General features: G+C 41.4%; 1 protein-coding gene across 4 annotated transcripts in view; it reads right to left on the bottom strand.

Annotated features, from left to right (window-relative positions):
• UTRN (utrophin) overlaps positions 1-20965 on the bottom strand; it is a 344112-nt gene that overhangs the window by 290871 nt on the left and 32276 nt on the right. For all 4 annotated transcript variants that reach the window (XR_004749455.1, XM_035321865.1, XM_035321866.1 and 1 more), the window contains exons 3-11: positions 13197-13289; positions 11743-11820; positions 8506-8598; positions 7450-7622; positions 3967-4082; positions 2709-2872; positions 1928-2131; positions 1275-1456; positions 401-551 (exon numbers count right to left, since the gene is read on the bottom strand). Coding sequence is in view for 3 of the 4 variants with exons in the window: in XM_035321865.1 (XP_035177756.1) it covers positions 401-551; positions 1275-1456; positions 1928-2131; positions 2709-2872; positions 3967-4082; positions 7450-7622; positions 8506-8598; positions 11743-11820; positions 13197-13289 (1254 nt within the window). In the remaining variant the exon portion in view is untranslated. The remainder of the gene's footprint in view (positions 1-400; positions 552-1274; positions 1457-1927; positions 2132-2708; positions 2873-3966; positions 4083-7449; positions 7623-8505; positions 8599-11742; positions 11821-13196; positions 13290-20965) is intronic.

The raw sequence follows: 20965 nt of genomic DNA, 5'->3' as shown, positions 1-20965 counted from the left end.
CTGGACTCCCATCCAGAAACTTAATTGAGAGCCAAACCAATTTTCAAATTGATTTAATAGCAATAGCTTTAACTCCCGCATAATTCCAATGAGCAAGTCTCAAATGTACCTTAGCATTGCTGCCAGTCATTACAGGCCAGTTATCTACAATACATTTTATACTGTCCCTAACACCAACAGTTCACCTGGGGAGGCTTCATTTCCTGCATGTAACAAAGATAATACAATTTCTGCTGTAGTCATCATAGCTAAAGTGTTCAGCTAAGAAGGCCGAACACGTCTAATTCCTTTTGTCCAATCAACATCCTTTAGCAAGTTTATTGGCTAAGGAAACCTTCCAGCCTACACTTCTGCCAAATACTTCTCCCATACACATTACAGAACAGACAAAAAGGTTTACTTTGTGTTCTTCCAGCTGTTTTTGAAGGGACTCTATATCTTCAGCTAAGAGTTGAGACTCCATCTTCTGAATGCGTTCTTCAGTGATGGTCAACCAGTCGGACAGCTGCTGCAACTGCTTCTTCTGCAGTTCCATCAGCATGTCATGCAGGCTGCAGGGGGAAGCAAAGGCAGAGCCATGTCAGGAACAATCTTCCCAAGGAAAAAAAAACTAAGTTCTAGTTCTTAAAGGAAAGACACATAGCCATTCATAAACCAGTTATATATCATCCAATATAATTTTCACCATTAACCTAAGGAACACAGAATTAATTATTCCTGTTTCTATTGCAACAGAATAAAAATGAGTGAATTATGTAATTTATACCAAGGACAGTTTCTTGCAACTGGGACTTTCTGTTCGCTAACAGAACCACTGCTACAAGTGGCAATCAAATGCAGTTTCTCCCTTGATGTGCAGCTCTGAGCCTGACAACTACAGGCGGGAAAAAATTCTTTTAAGTGCTCTTTAGCTGTGTAAACACACATAGCTATTCACATCTCCTGCATGTTTTATTCAGGAACTTAAACTCCTGAAAATATTAAAAATACATTTATGTAACTGCTGCATGTAGGTATCATATTTAGTCTGGTACACTTATATAACATAAATCTCAAAATACTCTTACATAAGAATGCAAAAAAATAAAACAGTTATATCCATTTCCTTCATTTCATCTTGCAGAGTATGAAGAGGGTGGATTTCATGTCCCAAACGGAAGAGCTACTTCAGACAAAAATATCTTACAAATGGATGCAAAGCAATTCCTCTGAGACGCAGTAAGCACCAGAGACCAGTCCTTCAGCTTTAGGAGAGGTCGTTGGGGATGACTCACCGGGACTGCCTGTCCATGCTCGCCACCCTGAGCTCCTCCCAGCGGGAGTTCAGCAGCAGCATTTGCTCCTGGATCTCAAACTCCTCTTCAGAGGACAGATTTCCCTGTGCCACCAGTTGGTTCCCAGCCTGCAGGACACTGCCCACGTTGCTCTGGTGTGCAGTCAGTTCCATCATAAAAGCCTGGAAACGGTACAACCAGCCACATCAGCATGATCTGTGAGCTCCTATCAGGAATCTATCTCAAAGTGTCCAAGACCAAGTTGGATGGGGCGTTGCGCAACCTGCCCATGGCAGGGGAGTTGGAACTGGATGATCTTTACGGTCCCTTCCAACCCAAACCATTCTGTGATTCTATGACAACAGGGGGTCAGCCACGGAAAGCTGACACAAAAAATACACTGAAATTCCAAAACCTGTTCCATTGAAAACTCTCTTAAAAAGATCCATTTCCACTGCCAAGAAACTATTATTTGTCCTTTATAAAACCTAATTATAATAATAATTTTTAAACCACCATTCAGTTAGAGGTGCTTTCAGTTTAAGAAAAGCAAGACACAAGAAAGAGAATGGCAGTGTTTGGATAAGGACTAGGGAAAGAAAATTTTCAGCTCTCATACAATAAAAGGAACAAGGAATAAAAGAAAAGCTTACTTCATGGGTGCCAAATTGCTCTTTGACTTCTTCAACATCGCCAGATATTTCCTCCTGTTCCCGAAATGCATCCTCAGCTGACAGCAACCATGTGAGGACTTCTTCCAGAGCAACTTGGTAGCTATCCAAGTCCATATCCACCTCTGTCACCGTGCTGGGGGTCTCTGCTCTAGAACTGCCCTGCTCCTCTTCAAGTGCTACAACCTAAGCAGCCACGAGAAAAGTGATGCCTCAGAAGTGCTGAGAAGATGCTTTCCCAAATGATACTAAGAATAGAACAACTAAGATCCCTTTCAATCCTTTATAAAATTTTAAAACTAATTGTTAGGTACATTTCTAATGAGAGGGGCCAACAGCCACCACTAATGAATTTACATTTTGAAATAACCTGGATAGAAAACTTTACTTTTGCTTATTTAACACAGCAGTGGACCTCTCACGCAAACAAAAACCCACCAAATACCACCACCACAACTCCTGCTATAAACTCAGTTGAAGACTTCAGGCCATTTGTCAAGATAAATAAGGAAAATAAACAGAAAAAAGAAGCATAATGAAGATGTAGCTTTCTACCTCAGCAAAAAAGATTTTGTATATGAATCAAGAAACAAAAAAAGAAAAAAAACAGTGAAGTCAATCACAAAGACAATGCCATGATTTTTCATGTTTTCCCAATAGTGCTGAACAAGATAGAAGACATGTTCCAGAGAACCAACAAGCCTAAAGATCAGCTAAAATTACAACTCAAGAAGATTCAGATAGGCTTCAATGACAAACAGACCTGCTGCATGTTGAATTCTCCATCTTCGCATTCCTGTTTGTATCTCCTTGGAAGGGTCTCCACTTCCCGAATGTCTTCCATGGTGACTTGCTTAGGAAGGACCTCAAATAAAGAGGTTAAATACATGATGATAGACTTTTTGTCCGGAAGTTGTACAGCAACATCTGCATCAGAAAAGAATACATGGGAGAACAGTAATAAAGAAGCAGCTTTTTTAAATCATCATGCAGAATACAGTTAAGATTCCAATATTTCACATATAGTGCAAAGCAAAGGTTCTCCTGTAAATGAGCCTTTAGCTTTCTGTTAAAAGACCAGGTTTTACAGATGTTGAAAGTAGTACAAAGAAAAAATATTTTTTTTAAAATCCACATTTGCAAGTGAATTTACATTAAGAGACATGATCTTTTGGAAGTAAGAACCCAAATCTGAAGTTACTGAGGAATAAAAATTGTTTTGGAAACATTCTGGAGTGCTTTCCAAGCAGAAATGCAATTCAGGAACAGTATCCCTCATACACACACTTCCATGTATCTTCTAACCCCACTCTCAGCATCAGTAAGTTCACTTGCTTATTTTTCACATGGAAAAGAATTTCACAGATTCAGGTTCACGTTATCACTGGGGTTATGAGTTCTGCTCATTCAGCTGACTTTTTTTCTTTTTTTTTTTCTTTTTTTTCTTTTTTTTTTTTAAGGTGGTGGTGCTTGAATCCATAAAGTTTGACAGTTTGTCTTACAGAATGGATCTTCAGGGGCTCACTTCAAAGCAGAGTGACAGCTCAGGGTTTTAAGAAGGGGCCATAAAAAGTTTCCTGGCAAGCATTCCTACATGGTAAGTACTCACAGCACTGGCAGCTACTGTTACTCAGCATATATAACAAAGAACAAAAGATCATGAGCTCTTAAGCTATCCCATTCTACAAAATGCTCTGCTTGATCTGAAAAGCACAGACACTTGTAATGGAACCGCTACTTAAAATAAAATAAAACCAGGGAACCAACTTCACCTTCCTGTGCACTGTCTCTGGAAGGTAACTCAATATGAACCTTAACGTTCCAGAAGCTGGAGCATACATACACACAGGAATACCCTTACCCTACAATTTACATATTTTTAAGCCCAAATGTAAGGGATTGAAACAAGATACCATTGCACAAAGCTGCTGGGATTTGTATTTATAATAAATGTCTATATAAGCATTTTCTTTCAAAAGAGCTCAAAAAGCTTAAAACCAAATAGCATAACTACATCGCACCTTCAGGATCCAACAGTTTCTCAATTTCCAGGTGGTTTTTGGCTATGCTGAAAGCATGTTCCAGTCTCTCAACTGGGGACATCTTTATAACTTCATCCCAGCTGAAGAGCTCAGGTCTAAAATTAAAATACAAAACAGAAAATACTAAATTTAATTTAAAGAAAAAATTCTGTACCATTCAGAATTTGAAGTTATGGCTATGAAGGGAGCTACATAAGTTATATAAACACACAGGTACATATAAAGTACTAATATAAGCACATATAACCAAATACAAAAGACAGAAAAGAATATTCTTAATAAGAATCTGACAACCACAAATAAATTAATTGACTACAACTGCAGTGCCATCCACCTTCCATTCTATACATACTATGTGACTGCAACTGGAGATTAAATGCTACTGACAAGAAAATAAATAAATCCTGTACTTAGAATTTGTTCCAGAACCATTTTTCTTCAATTGGTTCTTTCAAAGCATTATTATTACACGATTTTTGTGTCTGGTTCTGCTGGGTAATCAGGAGTGACTCTCTTCCTAGAAAGCCTCATTCCAAACTTGTGAGGTGGCTCCGTGACCACCCCAGACCAGGAGCAGCAGCAGTCTCCACACCCCTTGCTCGCTCACCCTGCCACGTGGCCCTTCCCCTGGTTTAAAAAAAAGAAGAAAAAAGCCACAAGGACTCATGAGAGTCATGACGTGGATCAGACTAAGCAGCCGATCGATTGACAGTGCCAGCACCCTTCATCTTGCATTAGCATTTAACAAACCAAGTCTTCAGTGCAGCTGTGCATGCAAAAACCTAGCAGCAGGTCTAGGGGGGGGAAGAGCCCTTAGCTATTGGGGTAGGAAAAAGGATCAGCAAAGAGGGCCCCCTCCTCGTGGTATCTATACCTACAGGGCATGAACAGCCAAGTGCTGCAGCAGCACAGCTGTAAAACTACAAACCATTAAAATACTTTCCAATCCCCTCTAGTAGCGGCTTCTCATTGAAACACTTATTGATCCTGTGTTTTATAGAACTTGGGGAGGAAGAGATGGGCTTGCCTTTAATTCTTTAAAGCTTAATTCAGTTGTAAATTGACCTGAGAGTATCCTTTTACCATCTGTTCAATCATTACACTTTGTGAAACAGGAAGGCCATAAACCAGCAGGGTCTGAGAAGCAAAAAGCCAGAAGAAGGGCTGGGGCAGGGGAAAATATGCAAAGATCCTGATATGAGCTTATGGAATACTGTACCTTGATGCAAGAAAAGCAACAAGGATAACCACGTAGACTCACGTAAAGTTTTAGAAGAGACTTAAGTTGGGAAACACACTGCAGTAAGTGTATCGTGTATGTACTACTTGCCCACTGTCACAGTTACAGAAATTTTAATGAATTGCAACCTAGGTATTGGCCTACGAGCAAGAAAACTGTACCAAAGAACAGAATTCAATTCAAACTAGGCTAATATTAGGAATGAAAGAGACCAACACAATAAAATGTTACGTCCTATTCCCTCATATAATTTTAAGTACTGCCAGTGTTACAAAGCTATATCCAAGAGGTAAGGCAGTTAGCAATAGTTCATAGACACATACAGACAAAAGTGAGCTACTAAGTAAACCTCTTAAGAGGATCCACAAAAATGCCCCTATATTAAGTGTCATAGGACAAAGCTAAGTAAAAACCACAAAGCTGACAATACCCTTTAGGCAGGGGAGCAGTACCAGGCCAGGTAAGCTACATAGCTTTGCTGTCCTACCAATTCGGCATCCTGCCTCAATCCCCTTGTTCCTTGTAAGCCTCTTATAGCTTTTCTTTCAAATCCAGCCTAAATGTAAAGCCAGCTCAAGATTTCTCAGATGTGGAGAAAATGGTGCTTCATTGGCTAAAGGACTGGTGTCCAGGGACAGCAAAGCTGAGTTTTGAAGCACTGGCAGCTGCTAGGCGCCCAGGATGGGGGAATAACAGGCTGAGAGAGATCAGCAAATTTAGGTAACTGTGAGAAATTTTACGAAGCCAGAGAAAAGCACAGTTAATCAAAGGTTTCAGCAGGGGCTTTTGCCACATAGCAGTGCTCTGGGAAGGGCAGGGCTCACGTACTTGAGATCCCACCAAGCCCAAGCACATAGTCACAGGGCAGAAGGACAACAAACAGCCTGAAACTGATTTTGCTGCCTCTGCCCTTCTTGGTGCCCTGGGGAAAGCAGGTCTCATCTGCAACTACAGCTTGTGCTCTCTCCTTCACAAAGCTTCCCATTTACTGGCAGAGCGATGCCACTACAATTACACTAAGAAAACCACCAGCTCACATCTTGTTAATACTTCTGACAGTGTAAACTCCAGAGACTTTTGCTAGTATTTCTCTGCCTTTGAAGAACAGTCCTTCTGATCACTCAGGAGCCCTCAGTGTGGTGCAGGTGTTCCCCATGCATCATTCATGAAGGCTGAACACCAGCCAGGTCCGGAAGGCGCACAGGTACGTGAGACCAGACCCTGGCTGAAGCCAGCAAGCCTGTGATAGAGCCTGTTAGTTCAGTCAGCACAGGCCAGAGAACAGCAGGCTCCAAGTCAACAACTGCTTCTGTGACCATTTAATATCTGCTGAGTGTAAGTATTTGGGTGTTTGTAAAGTATTTGCCATGACAGATACCTGGTGGCCAGGAGGAAGTTATCATCATAGCATTACCGCACTGGAACGGTTATTTATGATAAAGAACAGCCAACCCTTGCAAAAAGAATGAGCTGACTTCATCTAAGATACACCAGACTAGAATCGATTGCCCAGAAGCAGATCTCACACACACAGATGTGCAAGTTTCATAAGAGTCTGTAACAAACATTTCTTTAGACTACCAAGAAGTTCTCCAAAATCAAAAAGAACACAAGAGATTCTGCAGAAAGATGCTTTAAACAACATTATTTATAAAGTATAATGAACAAACTAATAAATATACTACAGACACCTGAAGCACTCCATTATCTTTTGGTTCTTCTACTCAGTGAATGCAAAAAGGTGCTCTCCTGAAAGAACTGAATACACAGTCTTTCAAGTAACACGTATTCAAAATTTAAGAACTACCTAGCCTGTCTTTCTCATTCCTTCATTTTGAAGCCTCTGTATCTTCCAACTGAAGGGATATGGCAAACTGAGGAGTTTTTTCCCTTTGCAGGGGAGGGAAGCCAGCACGAAGAAAGTGCAGGGGAAGGGAAGTAATCAACCCTCCCCTGCAGATGCCCATTCAGCACTCTCTCTATATAGTAGATTCTTAAGTGGGCTGTAAATCCACCCAGCGAGTGTGCATGTGAGAACAGTTACACCTTTGCCTTGGTCCCATCCTTTGCAAGGTTCTGGCAATAACTTTGAGTTGTTATTGTTATCACAACAGCAGCGAACTACTGAAACAGGCTATAAGCCGTCAAATGCACAAGCATGAAGACATGAGGGGAAGAAGTCTGCTTACTTCACCAGGCCTGAGAGGAGCTATGTCACTTACCTATGTCTGTGGATGACAGCATTAAAAGCAAGCCCATCTGCCCAGCTCGTCGTGAAGTTCAGGACATTGACTTGACTGTAAGGTCTCGAGGACTGCCGAACCCAGCTCAGCAGGATCTTCTCACTGTTAGTCTGCTGCAAATCTGACATGATGTTCTTCATCACATCCTTCACCTGCAAGACAGCAGCAACTACTCTGTACAGACACGTTCTCATCTTTTCCTGCTTACAAAACCTTTGAATCAAGCTACTTCACAAATCAGGCAAGGGTCTTTTCTGTGAAAAGGTAGGCGTCATGCTCTAACTCCTTACATGAAATGTAGGAATAGGAGCCTTCAGGCCATCTTTACAGTCTGCTGATTACAAGAACCAGTAATGCACACGTAATAAATGATGAGTTACCCCTACCTTACAGCCCTCCCCCCACTCCTCAGTGCTGCTGGCACTCAGTACAGACTATAGTATTTCCCACTGCCTTGTAGTAGGGTTCCACTAGTAAGCAAACCCCAAAAATACGACTTTGTAGAAGTTTTTGGCAAGAACAGAATAACTGCTCAGCCAACACAGGAAGTTTGTTGTTGGATGTGCTATGTACAAGCATCTGCTGAAGTTCCTCCAAGCAAATTCCGTGAAGCTCTCAGGTATGTGGATAAGCCAGGAGCAATTCAATCTATGTGGCTGAGAAACAAACCTACAGAGCAGCAAATAAAGATGCAAATCCAACACAGCTACCAAGACAGTAGAAAAATGTCTGCAAACACAAGCACATAAGTATTGAGGAAGGAATATAAACATAATGCTTAGCCTGAAAAGCCTCTGCAATAGCCCTAGGAACTGAACTGAGTGACTGAGTACAACTTAGCACATATGAGAGTACTGTGGGAGGCAGCCAACACACAGAGGTCAGAAACCAAACACTGGCCTGGCCTTTATTTACCAGCCCAGAATAGAAGCAGTTATTTTCTGCTGCCAAAACCCCAGAAAAGTTTGTGAGAATCCCAGAAAACAGATGCACATGATTCCTGGAAAGGAAGAGATCTCACAGCAGCCTCCTCACCTGCCAGTGCAAGATAATGCTCCACAGCAACCCCAGCGTCAGCTTGTGATTTCCATCAACGATGTCGGTTCCTCCGATATTCACCAGCTCCACCTGGAGAGGTCGGACCAACTCTGTATCAAACAGTGTTACCAAAGCTCCAAGTTGCAACCCCATCCCACATCCCTGGCTGTCCAGCCATGTGTTATCAAGTGTTCTGAAATAACCATCAGGAAGGAAGAGACAGTACTCTGTCACCTCTGGTTCTATCTCAGCTTGTCATGACAACTGCTTAAACAGGACACCGAAAGATGGCACCAATGAAGATGCTCGCTTGGAAGAGTTTTATCCCCTCCTCTAATATACAATACATACCAGCAGATAAAACTGAGCAGTAGGCATGCAAACTTGAAGGAGCTTTAAAATAAATGTTAGGAATCAGTCCTGCTCCTAAAAAAAAAACTTTAACTCCTTAATTAAAAATAGGTTTGTCCTTTGCATGAACCAGTATCCAAATGGGACAAGTTTATATAAGGAAACCAAAAATTCAAGGGAAAAATAGAACATTCAAGTTTCCTATATGCAAAGGACTCCATTTAAACTCGGTGGCATTATAACTGAGAATGCTATGAACATAAAAACATGGAAAGAGAGACAGGGAGATGATTATGTCAGTACATGGGAGGGCACAAGAGGCTACCCACTCCAGCATCAAGTATGCAGCACTCAGGAGAAGCCCAAAGTACACCCCCAGACACTTGCTCACTGCTACTTCAGAGTCTGAATCCGAGCACCTACTCTCCATTCACACATTTCAGAGAAAGAGGCACCAACTCTGAACCAGTTTTTGGAGGAAGCCAAGAGCAGCACACTGCATTAGTCAGCACCACAGCCTACAGAAATGGGGCTAGGAACAGCTGCCTTGGCTGATGAGAGAAACACCTCCTGGGGTATATGTTCACATACTGCAACACACTGCCATACAGTGCAGAAAGTGGGGCTCATTCTTGCAAGTATCACAAGCCAGGAGCCGACCTCCAGCCCCAGGGGCAAGCAACACCGTGTGCATCACCTCTATGGTTTTCCTCTCCCTTGCTCACCCCTGCTCCAGAACAAAGCAGTGTTATTCACACTGCCTACAAGACACAGTTCCTGGCTTGCACTAACCCTAAGCACTGTATCTGGGACTGTCACTGTTCATCTTGACAAATCCTGCACCAAGGAGCTGGCTGGCAATTCAACAACAGGGACAATCAGGAGACAGTAACTGACAGTAACTGCGCCCCTCCTCTGGCTGTCAGGGGATTTAGCCTAGAGCAGACAAGAACAAACACAAAGTTTCATTTTGTTTTAGAGGGCACCCCTGGTACATAAGAACATAATGGCATTCTGTATTTCTCCTCTTATCACACAGTCGTGAATAGCTTGAGTTTTGCAAAATGTGCTCGTAACCTCATTGCTTTCAGATATCATCTAGGCAATTTCCAGTTCCCCGTAGCTGTCTCAATTAGCAAAAAATCAAATCAAAACTCTGTTGCAGAGATTAACATGGAACCACAAATTATACTTCAAAGCACTAAGGAAGTTTGGATTTGTGGGTTGTCCTCTCCTAATTTTCACAGCAGCTGGAATAGAATCTTAATGTAGTCCTCTTTGCAAATGCTGGGCATGTACCTTATAAAGGCAACTGTAAATTAAACAGGTCAAAACAGGTCAAAAAAGTCACCAATGCACACCATTAAACAACTGACTGTAAACCACTGTAGAACACAAGGAGCAGAAAGCAAGACTAAAGGGCAGGGGCACAAAAATAAAGCAATTACATTACAAGAGCTTTTTTCACCTACAACAGAAGAGAAACATTCCTGAGAATGGAATGGGTAACAAAAAACAGAATTCTTAATCACAAGCATTATTATTACTGTTAAGTACTGTATTCCCCTTGCAACCTACACCATAGGTGAAAGACTCCACATGCCCACTTTTGTGTTTTAATGATTCCGAATTAAGCCGCTGTTTTCAGCAGCCACCCAACAACCCATTATGTGGTGAGTGGACTACGAAGACTTGAGCAAAGACAACCAATAAAAGGAAGCTGACTGTGTGTCGTGTGTTTTCTCTCTCACACACACACACTTTCTAATGAAGTTAAGCAGTAGGCATAAGTCATATACCTGACCTTAATAACCTTCAGTTAACTAAGACCATCTGTTTATTTCTAGAAATCCTGATCCTGCCAGCATAAGGAAGAATTAATTAATTATTGTAACTCTATATCATTTCATTTATTATCTTCATAAAATAAATCAATTTCAAGCTGGAAAGACACATTACTTATCCTCAGAAAAAAAATATATATATATATATATCAATATTTACAGTACCTCACAGAAGAAAAACAACCCACCACTAAACTTCGGCTGCTTCCTAGAAATACGACACTAGTCCACCAACGTGGAGGGGAAAGTGAGGCATTATACAGCATGTTTGTATCACTCTTCAATCAGCAGTTTACATAAGTATGTCGGTGCCTTTTTGCGTTAGATGTATTTCGTTGCCAGAATGTTGTTATTGAACTATTTCAGTGCCTTGACATTTGCAAATAGAAATTCTAATTATAGATAACTATGCTTATCAGGATTTGTTATCCAGGGGAAAAATAAGATCACTACTAGTTTCCAGGCAGAAAGAACAAAAAATAAAATAAACAACTATTATTCTAATTTTTCTTAAAGAACGGTGGTTGGTTCTTTTTGTTTGCTTGTTTTTCCTGATCAATTAGCAAAGGACGAAGTTAGGAACACTCAAGAAGGATTTGGCACAGGGATGACAGATGTCACTGGAAAGATCCTCAAGGATTTTGAGAGTGGGACATGGAAACACAGAGACATACAACCTCTCATACCCTCACCAATTTGCATACAAGTTATGCATCTTCACTGGAAATTAGCTATTTGTCCTGCCATGTTCATGAGCTACGCGTAGCAGGGTTTCAAGTCAGCTTTGTTTATGGAACTGAACACATCTTAGCAAAACAGAGTTTAGTTATCTTAGTATTAAGTTAACATTTTAAGATTTCACAAAGCTGCCAGACGCTGAAACACTACACTGGATAAAGAAAACTCAGAACAGTTTATCTATTCCTGCTGAGTTCTGACTCTAGGTGCCAAAATCTTTATCCTCTGCATTTTGAACTCATTTACAAACAAGAATAAATTAAAGAGTATATCAGAAACAGTTGTGGAAAAACATGCTCACGTTGTTTTGATGCAAGACTTGCAGCACTCGGTTGACATTATTTAAGGCATGTACTCTTGTAGAACCTCGTTCTTTAGGCTGGAAATAAAAATGTACAATCTGTTTATATCAGAACAAACTTGACTGATCAAAGCAAAATAAGTGAGTAAACAATAGGAAATTTGTCTTTTTTTATTTTTTAATAGGAACAAACCCAAACAAGATTACCCACAACAATTTCAAAATAAATATCAAATTAAAAACTGGTCAGAACAATATTCCTCAATCTGAGGTACAGGACAAGTCTTGGATTTAAAGTATGCTTCAGTTCATCTTAAGCAAGTCCAGAGTTTGTATTCGCAACATCTGCAGAATTAGGTACTGGCAATACAACAGCAAAGTGGGAGTTCCCGGGGAAAATCTGAGGGTTTTGAATGTTTGCCAGAGTAGTTGAAATTTTTTGGCTCCCAAGAGGGAACAAGCAGCAATTGATTTTTCTGGCACTGAAAGCCTGCTAAATCTTTGCACACTGGGAAGAAGTTATACTTCCTGACTTTCTCTTCCTTTTAATATCGTGAAGAAAAAAAAAAAAATACTGCAACTCCTGACAATACCTGCCACAATTTAGTTCCTGGAGCAGAACATGATCAAACTGCAAGAGCATGGAGCTGACCTTGGAACACAGTAATCAACAAAATCAGAAACCAAAAAATTCCTGTTCTCTTAAATAGATTTCAAATCAGACCCCCAAATCATTAGAAGAACTAGTGAAACACATCTGTTCAGAAAAGTAAGACAAGCTTACAAAAATTTAAATGACTAAAGATTTCCCATTGAAGGCAATAAATCAACTTGAGATTTTTTTTATAAAAACTGAAATCAAGAATTTAGTTCCAAGCGATGGCACAGGTTTCATCATGCCTCATCTATCCAACTGAAAAGGCACCGATGTTAGCAGGGGAAGAGGTTTCAGCCCTGCAAGCATTTTCTCAAACCTGAACAAGCCTTAAGTAGTTTTTCAGCCCTTTGCTATCTGTAGGACCACAAAGGATTTTTCCAATGGAGATGCAATTTGTTTTGCCTACTGCATGTTGATTTTTTGTTTGTTTTGATTTTCTTTTTAGGAATATTTTTTATGAGCATATTAGAAAAAGTCTGCAGGTATCCAGCTAAAAGCCACTCTTCTGGATCATCCAGAAACAGACCTCTAGAATATCTCTATTAAAAAATAAATATACTACGTGAGTAACACCGGTGGCTTTACATGCTTTGCTAAACAGCATCTTAACCCTCAAAAGAAACAATTACACAATTAGCTCCTGCCTGACCCCATCCTCCATGAGTCAATCTCCCTGGAATTCCACTAGAACTTTAGACAGCATGTCAGATTACACACCACAAGCATTTTTACAATGAAAAATCCCATGACAGCTTTCGTTTTGATAGGAATGCAACTCATGTAACATTTCTCTTACCAGAGGTTTCCCTGTCAGACCTTCCAAAAGGTCCAAAAGCTTCCTTCCATCCTTCAGATCTGTGAACATGTCCTTGACTGGGGGTATCCCACTCTGCAGAACAAACAAACAAAAGTGGTAATAAAAACAATGTGTAAGCAGGACACCCCTGAAAAAGGCACTTTTCTCTTTTTATCTTCCAATTTGTTGTTATTTATTACTGAACAAAGTAAAAACTAAGGGACTGTGACAATGATCAGGAAGGTACCGAAGGTACCCCTTCTTTCTCCTTTTTTTTTTTTTTCTTCTCCCCACCTCTGTTTTTATGTTTCAGCAGCCCATGACTAAGAAACTAAATAAACATATCCTAGCCCACATTGGATAGATGCTTTAACATGCAAGGATGGCAAAGGACAGAACCTAGCAAGTTTGATGAATCATTTGCAAAAGAATGTTTTGGTCTGACTAAATCTATGGGTGGAAGAAAACAGGGCTTTCCAGAAAAAAATCTGTTGGGACAAATTCTCTAATTTTAGACTAGAGGTGACGGAGGGGGGAATAAAAAAGAAGACACAGGCAGTCAGCAGCTAAGTACAATTACTTTTTAATATTCATCTACTGATTGCTGGGAGATCAGTTAAGCTGCTGCTTTCATTGTCCCTTTGAAAGGCCAAGTTGAGAAGAATAATATTTTTTTAAGAAGTACCTAAAACTCTAATATTTCCTTTTTTTACTATCCCCTTGTTTTTACAACATTGCTCTTCAGAAAGAAGGCTGTCAAAAGTCCACCTGACAAGACACAAATAAGTTTATATAGATCTGCACCTTCATTCATCTCTTCCTGCCCTGACATCCATTACTGATTACCAAATGCTGGCTAATAAATTACAAAAAAAAAAAAAAAAAAAAAAAAGGAAGCAAAGGAGCTCAACTCCCCACTGAGCCCCATTTTCTGTGGATTTCAAATACCTGTTTTCGCCAAAAGTTCATAAAGGTCCAATTTAATTGGGTTTGTACTACTGGAACTATGCACATGAGAGCAGAGCTGAATAGCTGCAGAACCACCTATCGATCTCCTGTACAGAAACACACCCCGATCACCCATAGTGAAAACCACCTAAACTAATAGTACAAAGAACGGCCACAGAACTAGGTCCCTTAGATAACATATGCAGATACTAGCCCATTTTTGAAGCTAAATTAGTTTTGCAATGAATTTTCCTGACAAATATGTTCTCCATTTACTTTAGTCTTGCCAAAAAAATGTGTATATACATGCTTACACGTACTTAGGTAAAGGTTGTAGAAAGGTATGTAGCTGGCAGACTGACACCAAGTAGGAGCATTCACTACATGCCAGCGATAGCATTCTGCTGTCACCTATTGCCACTGGCTGAGCTCAGCCACAGCCTTCCTAGCACAGGAAGGAACGAGGCTTTTACCCTAATGCATGCACTTCTCAGATGCTTCAGATGCTTTGCTTCTGCATAGCAACTTAACCAAACCTTTAAAGCAGGCTGGAGCACGAGGACAGGCATACAGTAGAGTATATCCAGGGAAACCTCTTGTACAGTTTATGGTGTGTAATGGGAGGAGGTGATCCACAAGAGCAGGATGACAGCGACCTTTAGTTGAAATCTGATTTGCATCACCACAAAGAAGTGTTTAAATACCCTACCTACATACTCAGAGCAATAAAGCCAGGCTCTGCACATGACTCCTAAACCAGGCATCTTTACATATAACAGACTGTTAAACACAAAGCAATGCATTAATGTATAACACACACAAATGAAAAACATCAAAACTGAGGATGCCATACTTATATAACCTCAGTAAGTTTGTTGCCTTAGGTGCAAAAGTGAAGGGGGGGGGAAGGATCTACTGAAAAAGTGGAAAGATGCCCCATTTACTACAGTGTAATAAGGACGCTAAGTATACATCCTTCTTTCTTCTTCTCCCATCCTCTCCCTTTACCCCCATGAAAGTAAAATGAGTAGCCTGCTGCTCTCAGCCACTCGTTTAGCAGGTAGCAGTTCGTTCCAGCCCTATGCACTGCACCCCTGCTATGAGAGTGGAAATAATACAGATTCACTTTCTCATGAGAATGATTTTTTCACCAATGGCCATCAGAGTACCACTTCTTTAGGTCAATTTAAAGGGTCAGCAGAAGGGTATTAAATTATTTCTGCAATCTAACCTACTCCTTCCTGGATTATTAAAGTATCCACTATCCTCAGAACAAACAGACATTGCAATATTAAAAACCTACTTATTTAATGGATTAAGCCTAGCAAAATATTCTCTATGGGAAGGAATTCAGCCCATAGGTAAGCCTTCTGCAAGTACAGGTGACTGCAGTTGGCAAGGAGCGAGCCGTAGCACCCACCCCATGGCCCATCACCACCTCCACTGCAGCACTGCATCACTGCCCACGCAGGAGCAGGGGTCTGGGGGGAGCTGCCGCCCATGGGGGACCCGTGCTGGAGCAGTTTGCTCCTGGGGGATGGACTCCATGGTATGGAGCCATGTGGGAGCAGGTCTTGAAGAGCTGCTGCCTGTGGGCAGCCCATCCAGGCTCAGTTGGGGAAGGACAGCATCCCGTGAGAGGGACCCCGCGGGGAGCAGGGGCAGGGAGGGACCGTGAGGGAACGACCGCAGCCCCCATTCTCCTGCCCTGCTCAGGGTGGGGGAAGAAGGTAGAAGAGGGTGGATGGTAGCAGGAAGGTGGTTCTAGTTCACTATTAGTTCTCACTGCTCTAGTCTGTTAGCAGTTGGCAATAAGTTATATTAATATCCCTACGCTGAATGTGTTTTGTCCATGACACTAATAGTTGAGTGGCCCATCTGTCAACCCATCAGCCTTGTTTTCCAAATCGTATTTCCTCTGTGTTCCTTTGAAGAGGGGGACTGAGAGCATGGTGGGGTGGGGCTGAGCTGCGGGCAGTGTGATACCACCACAGCCCGCGGGGCACTGGAGGGCCCCCGCCGGCAGCACCACCCGCACCAGGCCGAGGTGCGGCATGGGGCCCTGCTGCCAGCTGTGCCGGGCCGGCCGCTGTGTTGCTGACACCGGAGCGCGGGCAGCAGGGCCAGCGGAGGCCTTCTCCCAGCCCGCAGGGTAAGGCCCTGCACGCTGTGGGCTACTTCCCCCTCTGTCCCTGCCCACAGCCCCATTCCGCACCTCCAGAATGAGATCTGGCCTTCTAGAGAAAGTCTGGATGTGCAGATATGTAAACATACAGACGCACACCCCTGAATTAGATAAAAAGCATCTCTCCGTGTAGTCCGTGGTATGCTAAGCCAATCCAAATATCTCCTTTTTATAGTATTTCAGTCACTTTTTACTTAAAGACAACACAAGCAGAAGGCGGTTCATCCTCTGCCAGTAGGCCACGAGGAGCAGTGCTCCATCACCAAGCATAATAAAGGAAGAAATCTAAGTTCGTGCATTTTACGACTGACAGTGACAAACCATATTAAGCCCTCAAACAAGGGCAAATTGCTAGTCACGGTTGTGTTGGTAAGTGCTTAAGGGCCAGCCTACACGGAGCTAAGCACTGTACAAACACAAGGCAGATAATGGGTCCTTTCTCAAAGACAAAACAGGGTCCAGCTTACACTAGTAAGATAGCATAAAGGACAGGCAGGGACACACAGTGTACCAGGAGAACTGTGCCAGTTCAGGGTGTAAAACACTCACATCCCCCTCACCAAGCACTTGTATCAGTTAACAGAAGGTAGTTTTTCTCAGCTTAGCTTACGTTTGCTGTGACAGCAAAAAAAAAAAAAAAAAAAGCTGGCAGAAACCTCTTTCACAGCCTGAGAGGGCTTTGCCAGCAAAGCTGCAGGCACAGAGTTTCTACAAAAGAGACAAGGGCTTCTAAGGCAGACAAAAGAACATAATTAACAGACTTAAGAAAAGGCCCCAGTGGTTCCCAAATGCTTTAAACTGGCAGCAGGACAGGAGCTGATTCATTTAACAGGGATTGGCATAAAGGAAAAGAGAAAGAGGGAAGAGAAAGTAAGGCAGAGCAAGAGGAAGGAAAGCAAAAGAAATAAAGAAGTAGAGACTGCAGGTAATCTATGGACAGGTCTAACCTTGCTGTAACCTTGGTGTGACAAGTTATCCACCACAGGATTAATAAACAAGGATCAGAACCGGCCCACTCCCTTACATTGAGTTTTGGTAGTGCTTTTGGTGCCAGCCCTTGCCCTAACAAGGCAAAGGGGACTCAAAGAAATCCTGCTAGGTATCCACAGCAAGAAAAATAAATAAATAAAGCAAAACCACGTTTTATATTTACTCATAAAATCCGGAGAAAAGGAGGTTGGGGTGGGAACCTCATTGCTCTCTTCAGCTACCTGAAGGGAGGTTGCAGCAACCTGGGTGTTGGTCTCTTTTCTCAGGTGACAAGTGATAAGACTCGAGTAAACATCTTCAATTTGTGCAGGGGAGGTTTCGACTGGGTATCAGGAATAATTTCTTCTCAGGAAGGGCGATTAGGCATTGGAACAGGCTGCCCAGGGAAGCGATGGAGTCACCATCCCTGGAGGTATTTAAGAGACACGTGGATGCGGCGCTTAGGGACATGGTGGTTACGTTAGGTAATGGTTGGACTTGATGATCTTAAAGGTTTTTTCCAACCTAAATGATTCTATGCCTCAGGCAGCAGCTACCTCTGCTCATTGACCTCTGAGCTGGAGACCAGAGCGTCAGTGGTGAAACCAGTCAGCACAGGCTTCAGCTTTGCACGTTCCAGTAAGAGCACCTCCCCACCTGGGGAGAAGCACTCAATGCAGCAACCCCTTCCTCACGGCAGCAGCCCTCACATACCCACTGGCCGTCTTTCAGCCTCTCAACCTGGATCGGGTTTAAGACCATGACTCACACTTCCTTGCACGCATCTAGCGTTACTTGCTGTGCAAGGGAGATACAAAGAAAGCTAGTCTAGGCCAGCCAATATGACTGCAGAAATCACTCCTCCTGTTTGCCAGAAAACATTCCCAGGAAATAAAGGAAGCTACAAGCAAAATCTGGATCAAATTTTTTATTTTTTTTTTTTATTATTATTATTTTTACAGAGTCATCCAATACTATTGCCTCTACAAAGATCAGCCATAAACATTCACAGTTTGTTGCACTAAAACCATACACAGCTGCAAGGCAATCTTCCTTGAATACTTTTTTTCTGTTTTACAGTAGAACATTCTCAACTTTCTCTTTATTACTAAAGAGTAAGTGTATCAAATTGAGTTTTGAGTCAAGTTACAGTGAATTAAAGGGAGTCGCAGATTCTCAGTAAGACATAGGCTCATTTTGTGTTTTGTTTTGTGTTTTTGTAATGTAAGTTTTCATCACAACTATTTATGCTTTTGCATATTGTTCTTGGACATGAGATTATATGCAAAGTTAGCTATTAACTGTAAAGAAAGTCTCAACGTCTCCTTAGCTGTTTAACTAGGAACATGCAGTTTTTTTCTTATGTCATCAGTTACTTGCAGCAGAGACTTTACACATTCTTTAAAATAATTAAAGAAGGTATGTTATTGGAATCCTTTTTCAGTAAATGAGTGCCAAAGATATTCAGGAGTAAAAGATAAGCCAACCCGTTTTCAAATCTTATTGCATGACACTGATTCAGACCTCTTAGTGGCAAGATGGAAATCAGGATGAAAGGTCCTCTCAGTTCCAGTGATGCATGCTGATGGTCACCTGGGAAGTAATGCATATTGTACAAGTGTATGTATGATCTTCCCTAGCCACTGCAAGAAAATGAGTTCTTGTTACTCAGAGCAGTCACTGTACAGATCATCTGCCACCTCAGAAACACCAGAACACCCTGAAAGTATATAGGACACAGGACATCCTGATTTTCCACCAGATTCTTCTGATATTTCAATGATGCTTATATAGGGACAGAACAGTTTTGGTTTAAAAAACAAAAGCGACAGATGAGTGTTTTTAATGTCTAATAAAATGCTTAGTAAATACGTCAAAATAGTAGTAGAACTGCAAAGACTCTTCCCCTTTCTGAGGAAAAAGGTGAAATACTGACCAGGTTTGGCACTTAAACAAAAACATGAGCCATTTGTCAAGTTCAAGAACATTCCCGGAGAATTCATAGTAATCACCTACTCAGTTTAAACTCAGTTACAAACTACGCAAGGAGTAAGAGCTACACTTTATCATGACCAACACAGACTAAGAAACATGTCAAGTGCTGCCACATCATGAGACCAGTACATGGGAACTCAATGTGGGAAACAATTCTGAAAGCAAAAAGGTCATTGCAAAAAGTAAACAACTACGTCAACAAATAAGAAATGATAAATCTTGCCAATTTCTAATTTAAGACCATAATCACTGTTTACAGAAGTATTTTTATTTAAAAATGTGACACTTTTTCCATTCTCCTTCCATTGACATGGAGGAGTTGCAGAACAGCAGACAATGCTCGCTGTTCTGTGAGCTGGCAGATGTACTTTGAGTATGTTCTACTACTGCCTTTACTATTTCTTGGCTCGATATGCCTGAGCAGTTGTGGAATCAGCACACAACACTAGTATCAAGACTATAGATTCAAGTAAAAAATAAGTTAGCCATAGGAAAAGCACACCTTACAGACAGAATTAAATATCACTACCAGTGCTTAAAAAAATAATAATAAACAACTAAATAGCTATTTAAAGCTCCAGACTAACAGGAAGAAAAGACCTGTCATTGAGCTACAGTAGAGAGTTTAATTCTACCAAGTGATAGACAGAAGTTTACAGAACTCCAAAGCTGAAAAAGATGAAAAAAAATCACAGTACACCTGAAATACTCGATTGACAACATGACAGAAAGAGGCAAAACATATTAGACATACCAAGCCAGCAAAACAAACAAGTCATCAGAAACTCTGTGGGTATTTCCCTCCCCCTCGTCACCTGCCCCAATGTTACTGTAAATGCAGTTACATGGCCTTACATTACTAGGTGTTTAATGTAACAGAACTAATCTCAGCTTGCAATTAAGCTTCATTACATATCATTACTAACAGTGGCTATTTCTTAGGGGGTTTGTTGTTTGTTTGTTTCTAAGAGCCAGCTAATCTTCAGCATTGCAAATTGGTTCCTAAAAAAAAAGAAGAAAGTCCTGCTGACCAGGCTGACTACTGTTCTCGTTAGCAACTAGCAGTTACAGGAAGGGCTTTGCTTCAGTGTAGTGAATTCAGCTGTGCTGAGAATTCAGACAGTGGCTGAGAAGAACTGACAGACATGAACACTCCAACAGCTGGGAGGGTAACCAACTGAGATCATGAATCAACCTCTAAATTCAAGTCCAGAGCACTAACCAAAACCAGCAGTGATTGCAGTCCGTATCACTATTGCAAGCTTTGAAGTCCAGCAAGGGAGAAGCTGTCTGCAGGTTGTTCTTAGAGCAGAGGCCAACAGCAGTTAAGAGGAAGGCAAAAAACTGGCAATTCTCATGCTGTATCTAAATCCAGGAGAGACCAGGAACTGCTTTGTATTATTGCCATTATGATATAAATTCATCATTCTTACCATATCTCATAACCTATTAGAAGAGAAAATATTTATTTTCCTGCATCTTGGTTAATTCACATCCTATTTGACCTGTTCCCAGAGGAGGCACTAAGTAATCCAGTTAAGAAACAAAAAGTGAACTAAAGGGAAACATTTCAAGGCTTGTGTGAACTTTAGTCAGTTCACACAAACACTGGTTCTTTTCCATCCAGGTGGTTTCTCAGGCTGATGCCTTTTTTTTTTTTTTTTTAAGTAAG

This window comes from Oxyura jamaicensis, chromosome 3, assembly GCF_011077185.1.
Source record: "Oxyura jamaicensis isolate SHBP4307 breed ruddy duck chromosome 3, BPBGC_Ojam_1.0, whole genome shotgun sequence".
NCBI lineage: Eukaryota > Metazoa > Chordata > Aves > Anseriformes > Anatidae > Oxyura > Oxyura jamaicensis.
Note: the sequence above shows the minus strand (reverse complement) of the source record. Positions and strands in the feature narration are given on the sequence as shown.